Below are 15,040 nucleotides of genomic sequence, written 5' to 3'. Positions count from 1 at the left end.
GGATCAAGACATCTGCAGCTGCTCCGTGGCTCAATTCCACTTAAGTGCAGCCACTCAAATCAGCAGAATAGCTTCAGAACTCGTCGCCTGATCTTTTAGGAGTAATCCGGATCGACTTGTGCAAACAGACGCCGAGAAGTGAGGAGTTGAGGGGAGAGGAGCTGTCGGTGTCCCCGGGGGAACGGGCGATAAGACAAAATAAAGTTGGTGCGTGAGAAGGTCAACATAACATTTGGAGGATAAACTGAGAGAGTAGATTTAATGAAGAACGAGAGAGGAAGAGCGAGAGAGAGAGAGCGATAGAGGAGGAAGGGAAATCTCCACGGAGCATCCTCTCACTCTGTCTGTCAGGGAGCTGGTCTCTTAGCAGAGGTGCCATGACGACAGCTAAGGAGACGGACCCCAGGGAGAGACGGAGGGAGGGAAGAGTGTAAAGGAAAGAAAAAAGTGAGGTTAAATAGGTGGAGAGGAAGTGAGACAGAAAGAAGAAGAAAGGAGGAGACGCCTACAGTGGATGAAGAGAAGGTGAAGTAGTTTTTTGGGGGGGTTTCTGGAGGTGTCGTCCTCTCCTCCAGAGACTCTGCACGTTCATCCTAATGCTTCTATAAGCTCACCCTCGGGAGCTGTCCACAAAGATCTGCTCCGCGATTGGGCGCGTGCAGCGGCTCAGCAGGGCGGGGTTAAACCTGCTGGGATGTTTCATATTCATACCCAGCGTGAATACATAATCAGTCCATCAGGTCAGTGTGTGCCGTCAGGAGGGAGAGACGCAGAGTTTGCCGGATAACTCTCCAGTGATCCTGATGTTTCCGCGACGCGAAGGAGCCTGAAAGACCCTGAAAACTCTCCCATCGCGTGCGGAGCAGCGGCCTGATCCTCCCGACAGATGCTGGATTCAGTCAGACCAGGCGGTTTGGGCTCGCAGGTTCGCAGGGCACACGATGACCCTATGGCTGAGCGTGTCGTGGCCCCCGGCCGTCACCCCCTGATCCCGCTCAGACCTGCAACAGGCTGTGGGGCTGAGATCTGCTGAGGAGGGGGGGGTTCCTCTCGCCACATCAGCGGCCTGCTCTCGTTGCCATGATCAAACAAGCCAAGAACAAAAACGTCTCGTGGGTAAGTGAGGTGTGTTTTCTCCTGTCGCCTCCTGCTACCACTTCCTGCTGCGTCTCTGGTTTTTACTTTTCTCCTCAGGACAACTGGACCCTCTTGCAAATGTTTTTTTGCATCAGTATTGATGAGACTTACTGGTTTAAGAGATTATCCAGAGACTATTACAGTTTATTTTTATAGGTTTTTGATGCTCCTGTGCACAGTGGTTATTCCAAAGAGAGGCTTAGAGATTTAGGTATTATATAACTACAAGCTACTACATGCCCACTTTATAAAATCTGGTTATCAGTCTGCCAACTCTGCCCCCGCTGCAAAAGTTGAACTGAAATTATACAAGAAGGAAGGTTGCACAGTAAAAATGCAGACTTTTATCACAGTAATAATTACAGAAGTATTTTCTATCATGTTCTTGTTATTTTTTTATGTGTGTGCGAGTTTGATATCTGATTCTCTGCCAGTGCAGACGGATCAGGGGAGATTAGAGTGAGAGTGGCTTTACGAGGATGAAATCAGCTACTTGGGGGGGAAAAGAGAGGGGGGGGGGGGGGGGCAGGGAGGAGACGAGAGGATGTGACGGAGTTTATTCCAGAATCCACGCTTGGTTTCTTTCTGTGGAGTTTTGCGTGTCCTCCTTGTGTCTGCGTGGGTTTTCTCCAGGTTCTCCGGTGAAGATTTGCTCACTGGGGTTAGGTTGGAACTGGAAACTCTGAATTTACTGTAGGTGTGAATATGAATGGTTGTCTGTGCTGGCGACCTGTCCAGGGTGCACCCCCGCCCCTCGCCCAATGGCAGCAGGCACTGGCTCAAGCTCTCGACCAGTACAGATGATTGATGGATGATTTGCTGCGGCACGACCTCCAACCACTCAGCTCATCCTCCTCGTTAAGCAATTTGAGAAATCGCATGGTGGAGCTTCTGTACATCAGCTGACGGTCATGGTGTGATGAATCGGAGCGTCTGTAGAGACACACACCATATGTCGTGCTCTCCTAAACAAGCTTTCATGTTTGACACTGATAACTCCCAGTATATTGAATGTGTGTATGTGCACGTGTGCATAAATAGCGATGTACTTATGTGTTTTCCTCCGGAGGGAAACGCTGCTCCACTTTCCCTCAACTCACCCATATGGCGCATATGTCATGCTGCTGCTCTGTGCAGCCCAGCTCTCTGTCCTCAGAGTGAACCTGCACACGCAGAGCCGTGAAGTCCAAGTACCTCAAAGTACCTTAAAGTACCTCAGTGATTAAATGACACTGGAATAAGCAGAGCCAGTCTTAACGGTTCAGACGGTGCTCATTGTCATACGGCCTCGCTTCATATTATTTTTACTCTCTAAATCAGAGCCGCACTGATACCAAAATCAGGGATTGAAGAATTTATGTATATTGGCCATTTTATGTTTAAAAGATAATTGGGAGTGATTCCTCAGATGTCGTAATCAAAACCCTATAACAGATAAATGTAATTGAGGCCTGTGATTTTATAGTTCAACCATAAAAACCATAACATGTATAATGAATGAAAAGAAAAGAAAATAATATAGGAAATAAACTTCATTTTTTTTAAACATTTATTCTGTAAAATAAGTTTTCATATTTGCAATCATAAACGCTGATGTCTGTGAAAGTCTTATTTTGGCTGATAAATCAGTCGGGCTCTACTCTGAATAATACTTTATTTAGTTATAAGTAAACTTAATTGAAGAAAATCCTCAGAAAAACAACAATAATAGAAATGAGATGCAAACAAAATAATTATAATCAAAAATTCTCATTAATTAATGGAAAGGGGACAGTGACTGTGGATTTGTGTTCACAAACGGGACTGTACACATTATCAGTATCATTTACGATAATCTACATAACTGTTAAGAAGATTTGCTTAATGTTGCAATTAACACGGAAATAAATACTGAATAGTCAAGGTTTTAACTGCCTTTAATATTCAGGATTACCATTTAATTACTCGTTTTTATTGTATGCTTATAATAGAGTCAATGTGGTATGACAGTGGTGGGATGAGGATTAATATGGATTGGGAATGGGGACTAGATTTTCAACTCACACAGACATACACCATGCAGCTAACAACTTTGTGTAGCTTTGTGCGTTGGCTGTAGTGTTTGTGTTGTGTTCAAGGTGAAGTTCAGTGAGAAAGTGTGAAGCCACGTGTTCACACAAAGTGTTGGATCCCCGAGTCTTTGTCTGCACTGGTTCTTTGAGGTTGTTTGAACTTTATTAGATGGAAAAAAGAGCAAAGGTTTATTACAGCAAAACCTTTGTAGGCCATTGAAATGTTAAAGGTAATCCGTCCATGATATGATGAGTCTGTGTGCAACGTTGACCTCAGGGTGACGGCAGATAAAAGCTCATATCCCAAATGGAGAGGGATTAATCCTTTTTTTTATTGTGAATTCTGAGTGCAAGTGCCTATTTTGGCCTGATGGTGGTGCAAGAGGAAAGGTCAGGGGGTCATCGAAACCTGAAGGAGGCATTGTCATGTCGTCTCAATGAAAACAATAGACGATGCACTGTAGTATCCCAGGTATCTACAGGTCTACGTCCAATAAGCCTAATGACTGTGAGGGTCACATTTATAATCAGAGGGCTGGGCAGTGCCAGGCGGATTAGGACTCCAGATGTTGCTGTGACTGCCTGACTGTCTGTGTGGCTACGGGTGCACAGCTGCAGGAGGTCACGTGTTTTACTACGGCGGTCGTCAGCTCTGCCCCCCCCCCAGCCCATTAACGGCAGCAGCTCGGCATCACATGCACTTTTTGGTAGCATGCTCTCAGTAAGTGTATGAGTTTCAAGGCGTGTGTATGTGGTGTGTGTGTCCCGCTCCGCCTTGTGCAGCATCCTACAGTTGTTTGACCACGCAGCAGATGTCACACGATCAAATTAAAGCTTAATGCCCGGACAGCTGAAGAAAAACACTAACCATGACACCGCGCAGCTTAAACACTCCACTATGTGTGTGTGTGTGTGTGTGTGTGTGTGTGTGTGTGTGTGTGTGTCAGCTCCTGTCCATATCAGTGTGTGTGTGTATGTGTGACCTGCCTGAGAGCGACTCTTCAGCCGGCTTCCCTCCACATGAGGCATGACACTTGCTGTTGGAGGAGCTCTTGAGGATGACCACATCTCATTTCCTCTCCGCTAGTTATCGCCTCGCCGGTGACACCGGTCGCGTTTGAGAGCAACTTGCCGGTCAGCGCAGCAGTCAGCGTTATCATCCCCCCCTTTTTTTTTTTTTTACTGAGCTGGGGAGGTTGGCTCCTTTTTTTTTCTCATGCCAGGCGTCAGCTGCTTGCACCCCTGGGTCATGGTACTCTGAACAAAAACCAGGGGATTTGCATAATTCATTACAGTCGCTGTGGAGCGGAGAGAGGCGGCACAGGTGTCCCGGGCATTGTGGGAGAACGAGCATGTCTAAGAAGCCAAAGGTAAAACTGAACAACGCTCAATTTGTTCTTGTTTCTGTGTAAGTCGGCAGCTTACGTCTCTTTCCAAAGCTTGTAGTGTTAGTTGTAGCGACGGCTTGTTTTCTTAAAGCTTCCCGTTACAGCTCAGGTTGCGGATTTGCTCGCCGTGCGCTGCAGTTTTGTTTGTGATGAGTGTCACAGCCTTTACTGTACATCCCTTGTGTGAGGTCTGATCAGACGGGGGCCTATACCATCTGAGTTGACCCTGTGTAAGTAGAGCTTAGTTTTTTAATCATGGATTGTTGCAGGTCTGTATCATTTTAGTGGGAATGCATTGACGTTGTCAGGGCTTTTCTGGAGGTGAAAGGTAATCTGCAGGTTCATCTTTCTCTTTCCACGTGTAGATAACTCACAGGTCTGTTGTAGATAACTCACATTCCTATTTCTATTTGCACTCTATTGTGACTGATTATCGACCAAGTAACAATGATAAATGTCTTTATTGTGTCCATCCGTACACATGCATCCATGTTTGTGAGCATCATAAAAACTAAAGTGGGACCCGCTCATGAAGAAATTGCTCCATAGCGCCACCACAGGTCAAAAACTCCTCAGGGGGTCTTTAATAGGTCAGATCACTACAGTACAAAGAGCTGCTTCCTTGTCCTTATCTCAGATTTACAGTTTGTAATCACTGCAGTCAGGCATAGTATCACATCAGTTCCTCTACATCCTCAGAGGTAGAAAGAGCAGCTTCCGACGGCTTCTGGCCACGTCTCATGTCGCTCGTTTCTTCTACTGTAAATCCTGGATTGGTTGAACGGCTGCAGCCGATCTAAATCTCCTTACCAAGGAAAGCAATCATTACAAAGTGAGTCATGGGATCAAGTGGACACAGGCGATTGCCCCCCGTGGGTATAACTGTGTTCAGGGTAGAAATACCCCCCCCCCCCCCCCTCTCCTGTACAGTATACAGAGGAGCATGTGACGACACAGCAGATTATTGTCTCTGTCAGAAACTGCACAAATAGCTGACTGTGCTCAATATGAAGCCCATCAGTTATGTCAGAGCAGCACACAAACTTGGCTTTGTTATAAATGTACAGAAGAGGAGGGGAAATTATGTGTAAGTTATATTTGGGATGATATGTCATTGCAGTGGCATAAACAAGGTTGTGTGTTTGCCCGTGTGAACCTAAAACCCCAATCACTAAATCACCAGATATCAGGCCGTACATTAAACTAATTAAAAATGAGTCTGAGCCAGAACTTCATCATGTGAGTGAGTTTAAGATCATCTACCCATCAGGTCTTCGTATCACCAGAGGGTCGATGGAGTGAAAGTGTGTTCTCCTGACCCATGCATCACTGTGTTGTCACAACCGTCCCATTCGCCGGCAGAGGAGTGTTTTTATTTTTTTCTTCCTGTGGCTCGATGTGGGACAGCTGATGATGTTGATGTGCCCAGCGAGCGTGAAGTGACTCAGTTAGCACCACGCTCTCGCACTCGGTTGTACATGTCAGCGCTTCAGAAGTCGTCCCGTCTTTGCATGCACTCGCTGTCCAGCAACTCCGAGCTCATGATCTTCATTTCCTTGGGCATGCTCGACAAGCTGCCGTTGTCTTCACAGACCAAACGCTTCTTTGGAAGGGTAAGACTCTGTCGACTTCTAACTTCAACCGGACATTCACTGCCCTGATACCTCAGGCCGAGCCTTTAGATTATAAACTTTGCCAGTTACGAGAGAGAAGTTTGAGCCTCATTTGTGCCATGTGTGCACAGCTTCAGTGCTATTCTCAGGTTTGGTTCACATGCGAGCGGGATGCCCTTCGGCGGAGTAGGGGAAACGGTAGTCGAACTCTCGAGGCAGCAGGAAACAGCAGCTGGGGCTCACTCTCTCTCTCTCTCTCTCTCTCTCCATCTATCTTTCTTCTTCTCACTTTTTCTTCTTCCTCGGTCTCTTCGTGGTTTTCCCTCCCTCCCTTTATCTCCCTGTCTGTAATTAGAGATGGTCTCGGGGCTCAAGTGGCCTGCCGTGTGTTGTAGCTAGGTAACCTCAGTCAGATGCTGGCTGCCGGCCCCGGGGGGGGGGTTTCGTTAGACGTGAATCACAGTCACATCAGGCCCAGTGTTGCGTTAGCTTACTTTCATAAACACATACCTGTTTTTCTACAAATCCTTCATTTTATCTCGATTAAACAAAATGAGCCATCTCCTGAAATCCACTGGTTTTTAAAGCAACTGTTTGACGTTTTTCTAAATGCGCTTATTTGCTTTTCTAGCCGAGAGGCACATGAGAAGATCGATACCACTCTCGTATCAATCCATTCAGAACCTGCAGTCAGCAGACAGGTAGCGTAGCTTAGCATTAGGACAGGAAACGGGGGGAAAAGGTAGTTTGGCTCTGTGTAAAAACAGAAGAGGGAAATCAATAAGAGGGTTTATGTGCTAAACTATTTCTTGTGAGCAGTTGCTAACAGTCTTTGTTTTAGTTTAGTCTACGTCTTTATCGCCACAGAAATCTGAGCATTCAACATGAAGTTTTATTACCTTAAAGTGGTACTAAGTCCTCGATAACTCTACAAAAACATCTTGGGTCTTGATAGCTACTTCTTGTATGTGTATTTTAAATCCCATCTCGATTAATTTAAAGTGTAAAAGCAGTTGATCTTTTTTTTCTTCCCAGGGATCATACAGGGTCATTCACAGGATCAATACTTGTGGAGCAGAACTGAAAGATTTATCCACCAACTTGAAGTCCTGTCGGAGGGTTTCATTTGTGTAATAGCTTTCTTGGCAGAGCAAAGCCCCCCCTTTGGAGAGGAGCCTTTCTGACAGGCCCTCAGTGATCTAACTGTGTTGTATTTCAGCCCCTTAGTGATCTTTTAAAGTTTACTGAACGTCTATAACGTCATTTATATGACTCATGGCCTGTAATAATAACATGTTTGACAGAAAACAAATCGCTCTTGATGTTGTTGGATATCGTTGCTGTCGCTGGTGAGATGCCACGGGTCGGAATCAATCGTTGTCCTCCTCGGTTTTATCCTCTGTGTTATGATGTCTTCAGTGTTAAGATGCCGTATTGATGTAACGCAGATTAACTCGTGATCCCGTGCAAGTGTGTGTCTGGTGCAGCGGAGCGGTTTTGTTTTGGGCTGTTTACTTTAATGTGAGTGGTGGCTGCTGTGGAATCACTCCAGCGTGAAACTGTCCGACACCTGTGTCCAGTCCTCATATGGAGCGGCTCGACACAGTGTCCTGTCTCTTGACCCGGACGATATACACTCAACTGTTCACTGACAGTCGATCACTCTTTTTTTACCCAGAAGGCCACGGATTGATTTGTGATCAGAGTCCCTCCATCGGCTGGAGTCGTTCTGGATCAAACCTCCGACTGAGTCTCCTTCAGCTCCAGGGTGATGGATCTTTTCCCTCCTCAAAATTCCATAGAGCTGAGGCAGTTTGTTGATTAATCAATTAGTCGATCAACTAGTCAATCGAAAGAAGATAAGTTTGTAATTTCTCAAGCAAAAATACCAGAATTCATTGGTTCCAGTTTGTGTTTTTCCTTAATTAAACTGAAGATCTTTGGGTTTTTCGCCTGTAAAGCTCGGCTCAGACTGCAGCAGCTTTGTGCCGATTTAACCACGATTCGTCTCCCTGCGAACCGGAGTCTGGTCTGGAACATTGCTCGGTACCGATGTTCGGCCCAGACTATCTGGAAGTGTGAGGGGTTACAGAGCCATTCTTAAACCTCCCAAAATCCCTGCAGAATTATCAGGGAAACCAGAACAGCCACTGACAGAGACAAAGAGACCAGAGTTGGCGACGGTGCTGCCAAGCTGCCAAACAACATTCTCAGGCTAACGTCAGCTAGCATGCTACTGTTTACAGCAACCAATCATAATGTTTCACTCCGTTGTTATAGCTTCAATAATCAAAACCAAACTTACGATGGTTTGGCTTCACTTTTGGGGACCTGTCATGTCGTCCATCTTTAAACACAGTCTGATTCAAATAGATAAGTCCATGGTAGACTTTTTTGTAACAAACAACATAATCTTAGTCTTTGCTTTGTAGCCTTGATAGGTCATTAGGTTTTTCTGTAGATCAAGCGGATAGTGACATTTTAGAGCGTCCTCTGCTGGATCAGAAAATAAAATACTTCCAATGAATTGGGTCAAATCAAAATTGGGAATTCAGATTGTGGATCGTGATTGTGTGTTAAAAACGTTTGGGACATGATGATCACCCTCCTGTATATTTAACATTATCATCTATCTTAAGGTACAATTATTTATTGCTGGGGTTTTGTGTAGCATCACACTCTACACACTGTGCAAGGTGACTCTTTCTTTTTTGTCTCGGGATGCTGTATCGATTCGCCCTCATAGTCCAATTACCGTTAGCTGGTTTTATAGGCCATCCTTGTTGGTCTTTGTGTGCCTGTCAGTGTGAAGGCCTGCTGACGTCATTGTGTGCATGTACACTGATCGATAAGGGAAAAGCGATGCCCGGCACTCGTTTCCCAGCGCTGGCAGAACCGGGAGACATTGATCTGTCAAATCCCATTCTGAGAGCCTCATTCAGGGAGAGCTGTTAATTGCCGTCGGCACTGAGGGATGCTATTATATCATTACATTACAGTAAGTACGCAAAATATAGCAGCTAATCTGGGCTATAGAGCTTTATTTGCGTTTGTATGTGCTCGTAGAGGCTTCTAGTTTAAACAAATCACACATATCAAACACATAAACTTTACCATCGGTGGCCTCAGTATAAAAATCCTGGCAGGGATAACTGGATCCACACAGGATCATTAAAGACACACAGATTTTACCCATTATTTGAATTAGGAGGCAAAGGAAAGTCACAGTTGACTTTGCTTTTTATTAATAATCCCCTTTCCTTAATTACCTCCATTGATGTTATGGCAGAACGATGCAGACTTCACATGCAGGAGTCATTTTTAGTGAGATTCGGAGACACCACATCACACGTCCTGATCTACTGTCATCACGCTCAGCATGTGGGGATTTTCGCCTCCAGGCCTGAACTTAATTAGAATCTGTTTTTCAACTCCACTCGCCTTGACCTCGTGTTTCCCCTGCAGGGCGCTGGACGACAAACTAAGACATTTTACAGCTGAAAAGCAAAAACAACAAATATTCACTTGTTACAGATTCCTGAACGTGATTCAGATTCTGTCTTTTCAAAGTTGAATAGTTCAGTTTTGGGTAGTTTGACAAAACAAGACATGTGACTCTGTTGACTTGGGCTAGAAACTACAATATGATATGATATGTGATATTGTTTTGAAAATAATTTTCAAATAATTCAAATTCAAACACATAATTGGTTTGTACTGCCAAGACCTATTTTTTACCCCCAAGATCCATGAATTATTCCCTGGGAAACTGTGAAACTGTCAAAAAAGCCCTATCATACCATTTTAATGAAATATATTTTTAAAATCTTGGATCCACCTCTTTGTCCAGATCTACCCCAAAATGTAATGGGTTCGTTCGTGGCCTATGTCGGCTTTTTCCGGTTTTGTAGTTTTTTGTGTAATCCTGTTGAGCGGTGAAAACACACCCTCCTTGGCAAAGGTAACAATTAAATACCATGTGTAAGGAAGTGAAGATATTTCCCCCTGAGACTAGTTGTTTCCCCGTTTGGAGACCTTATGCTAGGCTAAACTAAGCTAACCAGGGGCTCATGGTAGCTTCATATTCAGTGTACAAACATAAGTCTTATCAATCTTCACATCTAACACTAAACCAGAAAGTTTTTAATAGTTTTTAAAGTTGTTTTATTGTGAAAATGACTATAAAACTTACTTTATGAAGCATGTTTAAATCAAAAAGACAAAAAAATGACACATGTAAGAGCAAAACTTTGGAAAATATATTTTTTAATCTTTACTTTGCTCCAAACGGATGCGGCAGGACTTCTAACCATTGTCCCGGTGAGATTAGGAAAACAGTTTGTCACGTGCAGAGCACATGTCCTGGATGATAATCCTCAGAAAGGGGTTAACCCTGATCAAACACAATATAATCTAGGATTTAGGTTGGGCCGCTCAGAAAAACATTTTTCTCCCAACTGAAAATACAAATCTGGGCTTTTTGAAAAAATAAAGCTTGTAGTTTGACAGTCGTACGATCTCGCACAAAATAACCCAACACACACACACGCTGTTTTTCCAGCGACAGACCTGCATTCCTGTTTTATTCCAGGAACATTTTAGTTAGTCATTTAAATTTTGCGAACTCATGATTCAGCTGTGCCAGTTTTCATGTTTTGACTCATATTTTACGGCTCGAATAGAATATTTATAGTTGCAGCCCACGGGAGCTCTGACGTCACAAAACACACAACACAGCCTCGGCGTCTCTGATGTCGGGTCATAAAGAGGTGGATGGAGTTTATTTGAAGCGAATGTGCCGTTTTACTGTAAATACCCTGCATGGACCTCAAAAGAGAACTGTCACTTGATTACTTTTACATGACTTTATAGTTTGAAGTGTCTTTGCCACTGTTGTTCTGCTGTGAAACTTTTAAATGTAAAGTTAAATACAAGCAGGATTTCTATGTGCCATCAAATGACCAAACGGAAAGTCTCAACGGCTTTTCGTCCCGCCGGTGATGAAAGCAGATATGGCATTGCGTTGATGTAGTGAAGATAATTACTTCCTGGCTTCTTTCGGTCTCGGCAACATGTGTTGAGCCCATACAGTGAGTTTAAGGCAAAGTGAAACACATGTAAACTCCCGAGATCACACACTCGCACACTCAGACTTAAAAAGCTTCTGCAGCTGCTTTTGGTGCTTTCTGGAATTTTCAGGCCAGCCCTGTTGGCCAGAGATCTTACTTCCTAACTGTGTGTGTGTGAGTGTGTGTGTGTGTGTGAGAGTGTGTGGGAGGGGAGAGGGGCAGGGGGCTTGTTTTTGGGGCTGGAGGACGGTTCCAGCGCTCTTGAAGGAGTGTTCTCCCAGCGTGGGAAAGACACTCCGTCTTTTCTCTGCCTCTCAGGGACTGAAGTCGGCCAAAGAAGGGCTGAGAGGAGCGAAGCGCCTCACAACTTTTCCCCTCTCGAGCCGGGGTGAGGGGGGGTTTGTAGGAGTGAAGCACTCGGGCCGGCAGGAGTTCCTGTGCTCCGAGAGGAGATGGGCAGCGGCTGAGGAGACTTTCTCCCGGCCGGGCTGAACGGCAGAGTCGGTTTTGGGCAGAAATGTATCACTCCGGCAGTGAGGAGTCAGATCTGGTAAGTTTCTAACTTTCTGAAGCACGTACTTTTATAACCCTGAACTTTGAGTGTAATGTGACAGAACGTCTCACTCTTCTCCTCTGTGTGCTCTGAACAAAGAGGACGGACTCGAGCTGCAGGAGAATGGAGGTTATTAGTGCAGGATTTAAATGGGCGTAAACATCTACTTTTGTTTTTTTTATCCCTTGTCACTTTTAGTTGGTGAGAGTCTTTTCCAAAACACACACGGTAACTCTCTCGCTGCGTGCGTCCTGTTTAGAGTTGAAAAGGCTCATTTGAGTGTGGCTGTGAATGTGCGAGCAGCGCTGCACGAGAGCAGAGAGCAGAGAGAGAACAGAGAGCACAGAGAGAGAAAGAAAGAGAGAAAGAAAGCAGCAGGATGAGTTTGGTTTTTATGGGCAAACTGGTAAAAGAGCAAAAAACTTGACCTGAGGTTTAAGTTTTGTCTTAAGAAAAGATTGGATCTCCATTTTTGTCCAAACCCTCCAAGTGTTGACTTCCTTTTTGTACAACCTTTCATCAGTATTTCAAATATGTCCTGCTCTGATTGCGTGCTGGTCTTTGTCTGGGTGTGAATGATAAGGTCGTGAAAACATTTAGTCCAAATATCACCCGGTGAGAGTTTTCATCAGCCGCAGCTTTGTATTAATGACATAAAATCCACAGAACTTCATTTAAAATGGTTGTAGAGATACTGAGGTTTTCAAAAAATACTAAAAACATGTAGGAGAATTGAGAAAATGGATATAAAACGATGCAGGAGAATATTCCCATGTGATGTTTCAGCCATTAAAACCATCTAAGATCTGGGATTTAAATATTTCACTCATACAACTTCAATGAAGGGTTAATGATATTATTCTCATAAGTATTATTTCTACTAATAATAACTAGAATAACTTTTATCGTTGTTTATTTTCTTGATAACTCACCACATATGTAAGTGCTACAGTGTGACACTCCTCTTCGTTTAGGTCTTGAGCACTTGTCTGATTATGTAAGTAAGTCTGTCCATGGGTTGTTGTTCAGAAGTGCTCATGTGACTGATGCTGCCGAACACTCGAGTCAAACGCACACGAACACGATACAGTAAGTGTTGCGTGACGAGCAAAGTGGACGTGACTCAAGTATCTGTCGCTGACGGCTGTGAAAATCCAACGCCGCTGATTGTGAGCCGGTGTTTGGACGTTTGGAACGTAGGTCACACAACGTCAGCTGAGTTTCAACAGCATCCGTGATCTATGTGTGCAGGAAGACACACACAGGTTTATGAGATATTTCTGTTTAAAGAACGCACCGGGACACTTTCCAGCACAGACGACTGGAAGCTGCCAACATTTCTAATATCACACAGTTTATGCTTTAACCAGACACTTTGTGGATAGGATGAATAAAATCTAAGCACAAGGTCCACTTCACTTTAATTTAAATTTACCTTTTGTGGGCTCAAAGAGACTGGACATATTCAAAGGGAGGTTTTTATCTTTTATTTATCACTGAGACGTGGGGAATCCTCTTCCTTTGTTGGCACCATGTTCAATTTTTATATAAATCACAGAATTTGCCAGAAATAGGGCCAAAGCACCTAATATATCAATGTTTAGAATAAAACAAATGAGGCTGAAATCATTTTACTGGAGCTCAGCCCCATTTGCAGGATGGTGTGTTTTTGCTCCACTGAAGATGGTTAGCATCTCGCTCTGCTCTCTTAGCCACTTCTCATCAATCATCCGCCGCCCGCTTCGTGCACCAGGAAACCGCCAGGATATTGATGACGCAAGCACAAAATAGCAGCGCAGAGCCGCCCGGGGTCTTTCTCACCGTATCCCTCTGATCAGCCATCATCCTATTAGAGTGCTGTGTTTTCACAAAGGGAGCTGAGAGGGAAGGAGCAGTTAGATCTCACCGAGAGGGGTTCGCTGTTAACGTGAGCGAAGCCTCTCCAGGGACCACCGCTGCTGCTGCTGCTGCAGGTAATTTCAACTGGGAGAAGGATTTAGTGCCTGATTTTCAGTTACAGGATCCCGTCAGCCTGCGATTTGTCGTGCTATGATGTAGCAGGGATTTAAATATCTCTATCTGAGGTGCAGCAGCAGCAGCAGCAGCATCAGTCAAATAATACATGTTCCTGATAATAAGTCACATATAGAACAGAAAACTACCCTGTCTGATAAAGATAAGTCAGTATGGGTTTTTATTTTCAGATTAAAGTTACCAATATTTTTATCCCATATGCAAAATCTGTATGCAAAGATGGCAGCGTCAGTTGGTGGCACTGTAGCTTTGGTGGAAACCCAAAAAATCCTATTTGGTGGATCACCATGAAATATTGTGAATTCAAGATACCCAGAGAATCAAGCACATTGACTTGATCCCCTAAATTGTCTTTTAGTGCCCAACTAAGCTTCTTTTTTTTTTTTTAACTTTTCGACTTAAATGTAATTAATAACTCAGAAACTACTGAGAAAGATTAAAAAGACGACCAAATATAGAAAAAAGTTAGATCACTGCCCTTTTAAAAAAAATAAGCCTTTTAAAGAATGAATATTTTTTATCATTTAATCTTCTTTCAATTGAATATTTGAGTAAAAATTAGATCTAACTAGTTGTCATGGTTTACACACGTCCCACCAGTGTAGGTCTCAAAGGTCACAGTGACCTTGAGTCGGCAAATTGTTTTTATATAGACTGAAACTGCACTGGTCAGTGGAGACATACAACCATAGGGCCGTAATTCTAGTTACAGCTTAACTGAGGTAAATGTGCGCTCTATTAAAGTAACAGTACACACTTACCAAAGAAAGTGAGTTGAATAACCCACTCATTCATATAAATATACATATAAAACGTCAGTCTATTATAGTGTACATATTCTAAAATCTATAACTCAAAATTAATATATTCTAGGAATATTATAATAAAACTATATTAAATATAACAAGCCTCATACATTTAGGTTGTACTGTGTGTTATAGTAACGATAGAGGTGTGTGTACTAATACCTAGTTAAACCCCTCCGCCATGTGGAGTGCGTGTACCTTTGTAGCTAGCTGCTTTGTGTGATTGACAGCCAGTGAGTCCATTGCCTTGATAGGATGATGCAAGCATGATGCATTTATCTAATGCACTGGCTCATGGAATCCTGGGTAAACACTTTTGTCATAGGCCCGTCGGTGTCACCTTGACGTCCACGCGGCCAGTCCCTCTTTGGTGCTCCAGAGGGATCATT

General features: G+C 43.8%; 1 protein-coding gene across 7 annotated transcripts in view; it reads left to right on the top strand.

Moving 5' to 3' along the window:
- The window catches only part of cacnb2a (calcium channel, voltage-dependent, beta 2a), a 55,902-nt gene that overhangs the window by 16,158 nt on the left and 24,704 nt on the right, over nt 1-15,040 (top strand). Inside the window, exon 1 of one of the 7 annotated variants that reach the window (XM_034572167.1) lies at nt 4,512-4,558. The exons of 5 other annotated variants lie outside the window; for them this stretch is intronic. In XM_034572167.1, coding sequence (XP_034428058.1) covers nt 4,541-4,558 — 18 coding nt within the window. In that variant the 5' untranslated portion in view covers nt 4,512-4,540. Of the gene's footprint in view, nt 1-4,511; nt 4,559-11,536; nt 11,809-15,040 lie in introns of those variants that run through there. One more of the 7 variants, XM_034572166.1, reaches the window with a different exon arrangement.

This window comes from Hippoglossus hippoglossus, chromosome 20, assembly GCF_009819705.1.
Source record: "Hippoglossus hippoglossus isolate fHipHip1 chromosome 20, fHipHip1.pri, whole genome shotgun sequence".
NCBI classification, from domain to species: Eukaryota; Metazoa; Chordata; class Actinopteri; order Pleuronectiformes; family Pleuronectidae; genus Hippoglossus; species Hippoglossus hippoglossus.
The sequence above is the reverse complement of the archived record's forward strand: the minus strand, read 5'-3'. Positions and strand labels throughout refer to the sequence as shown.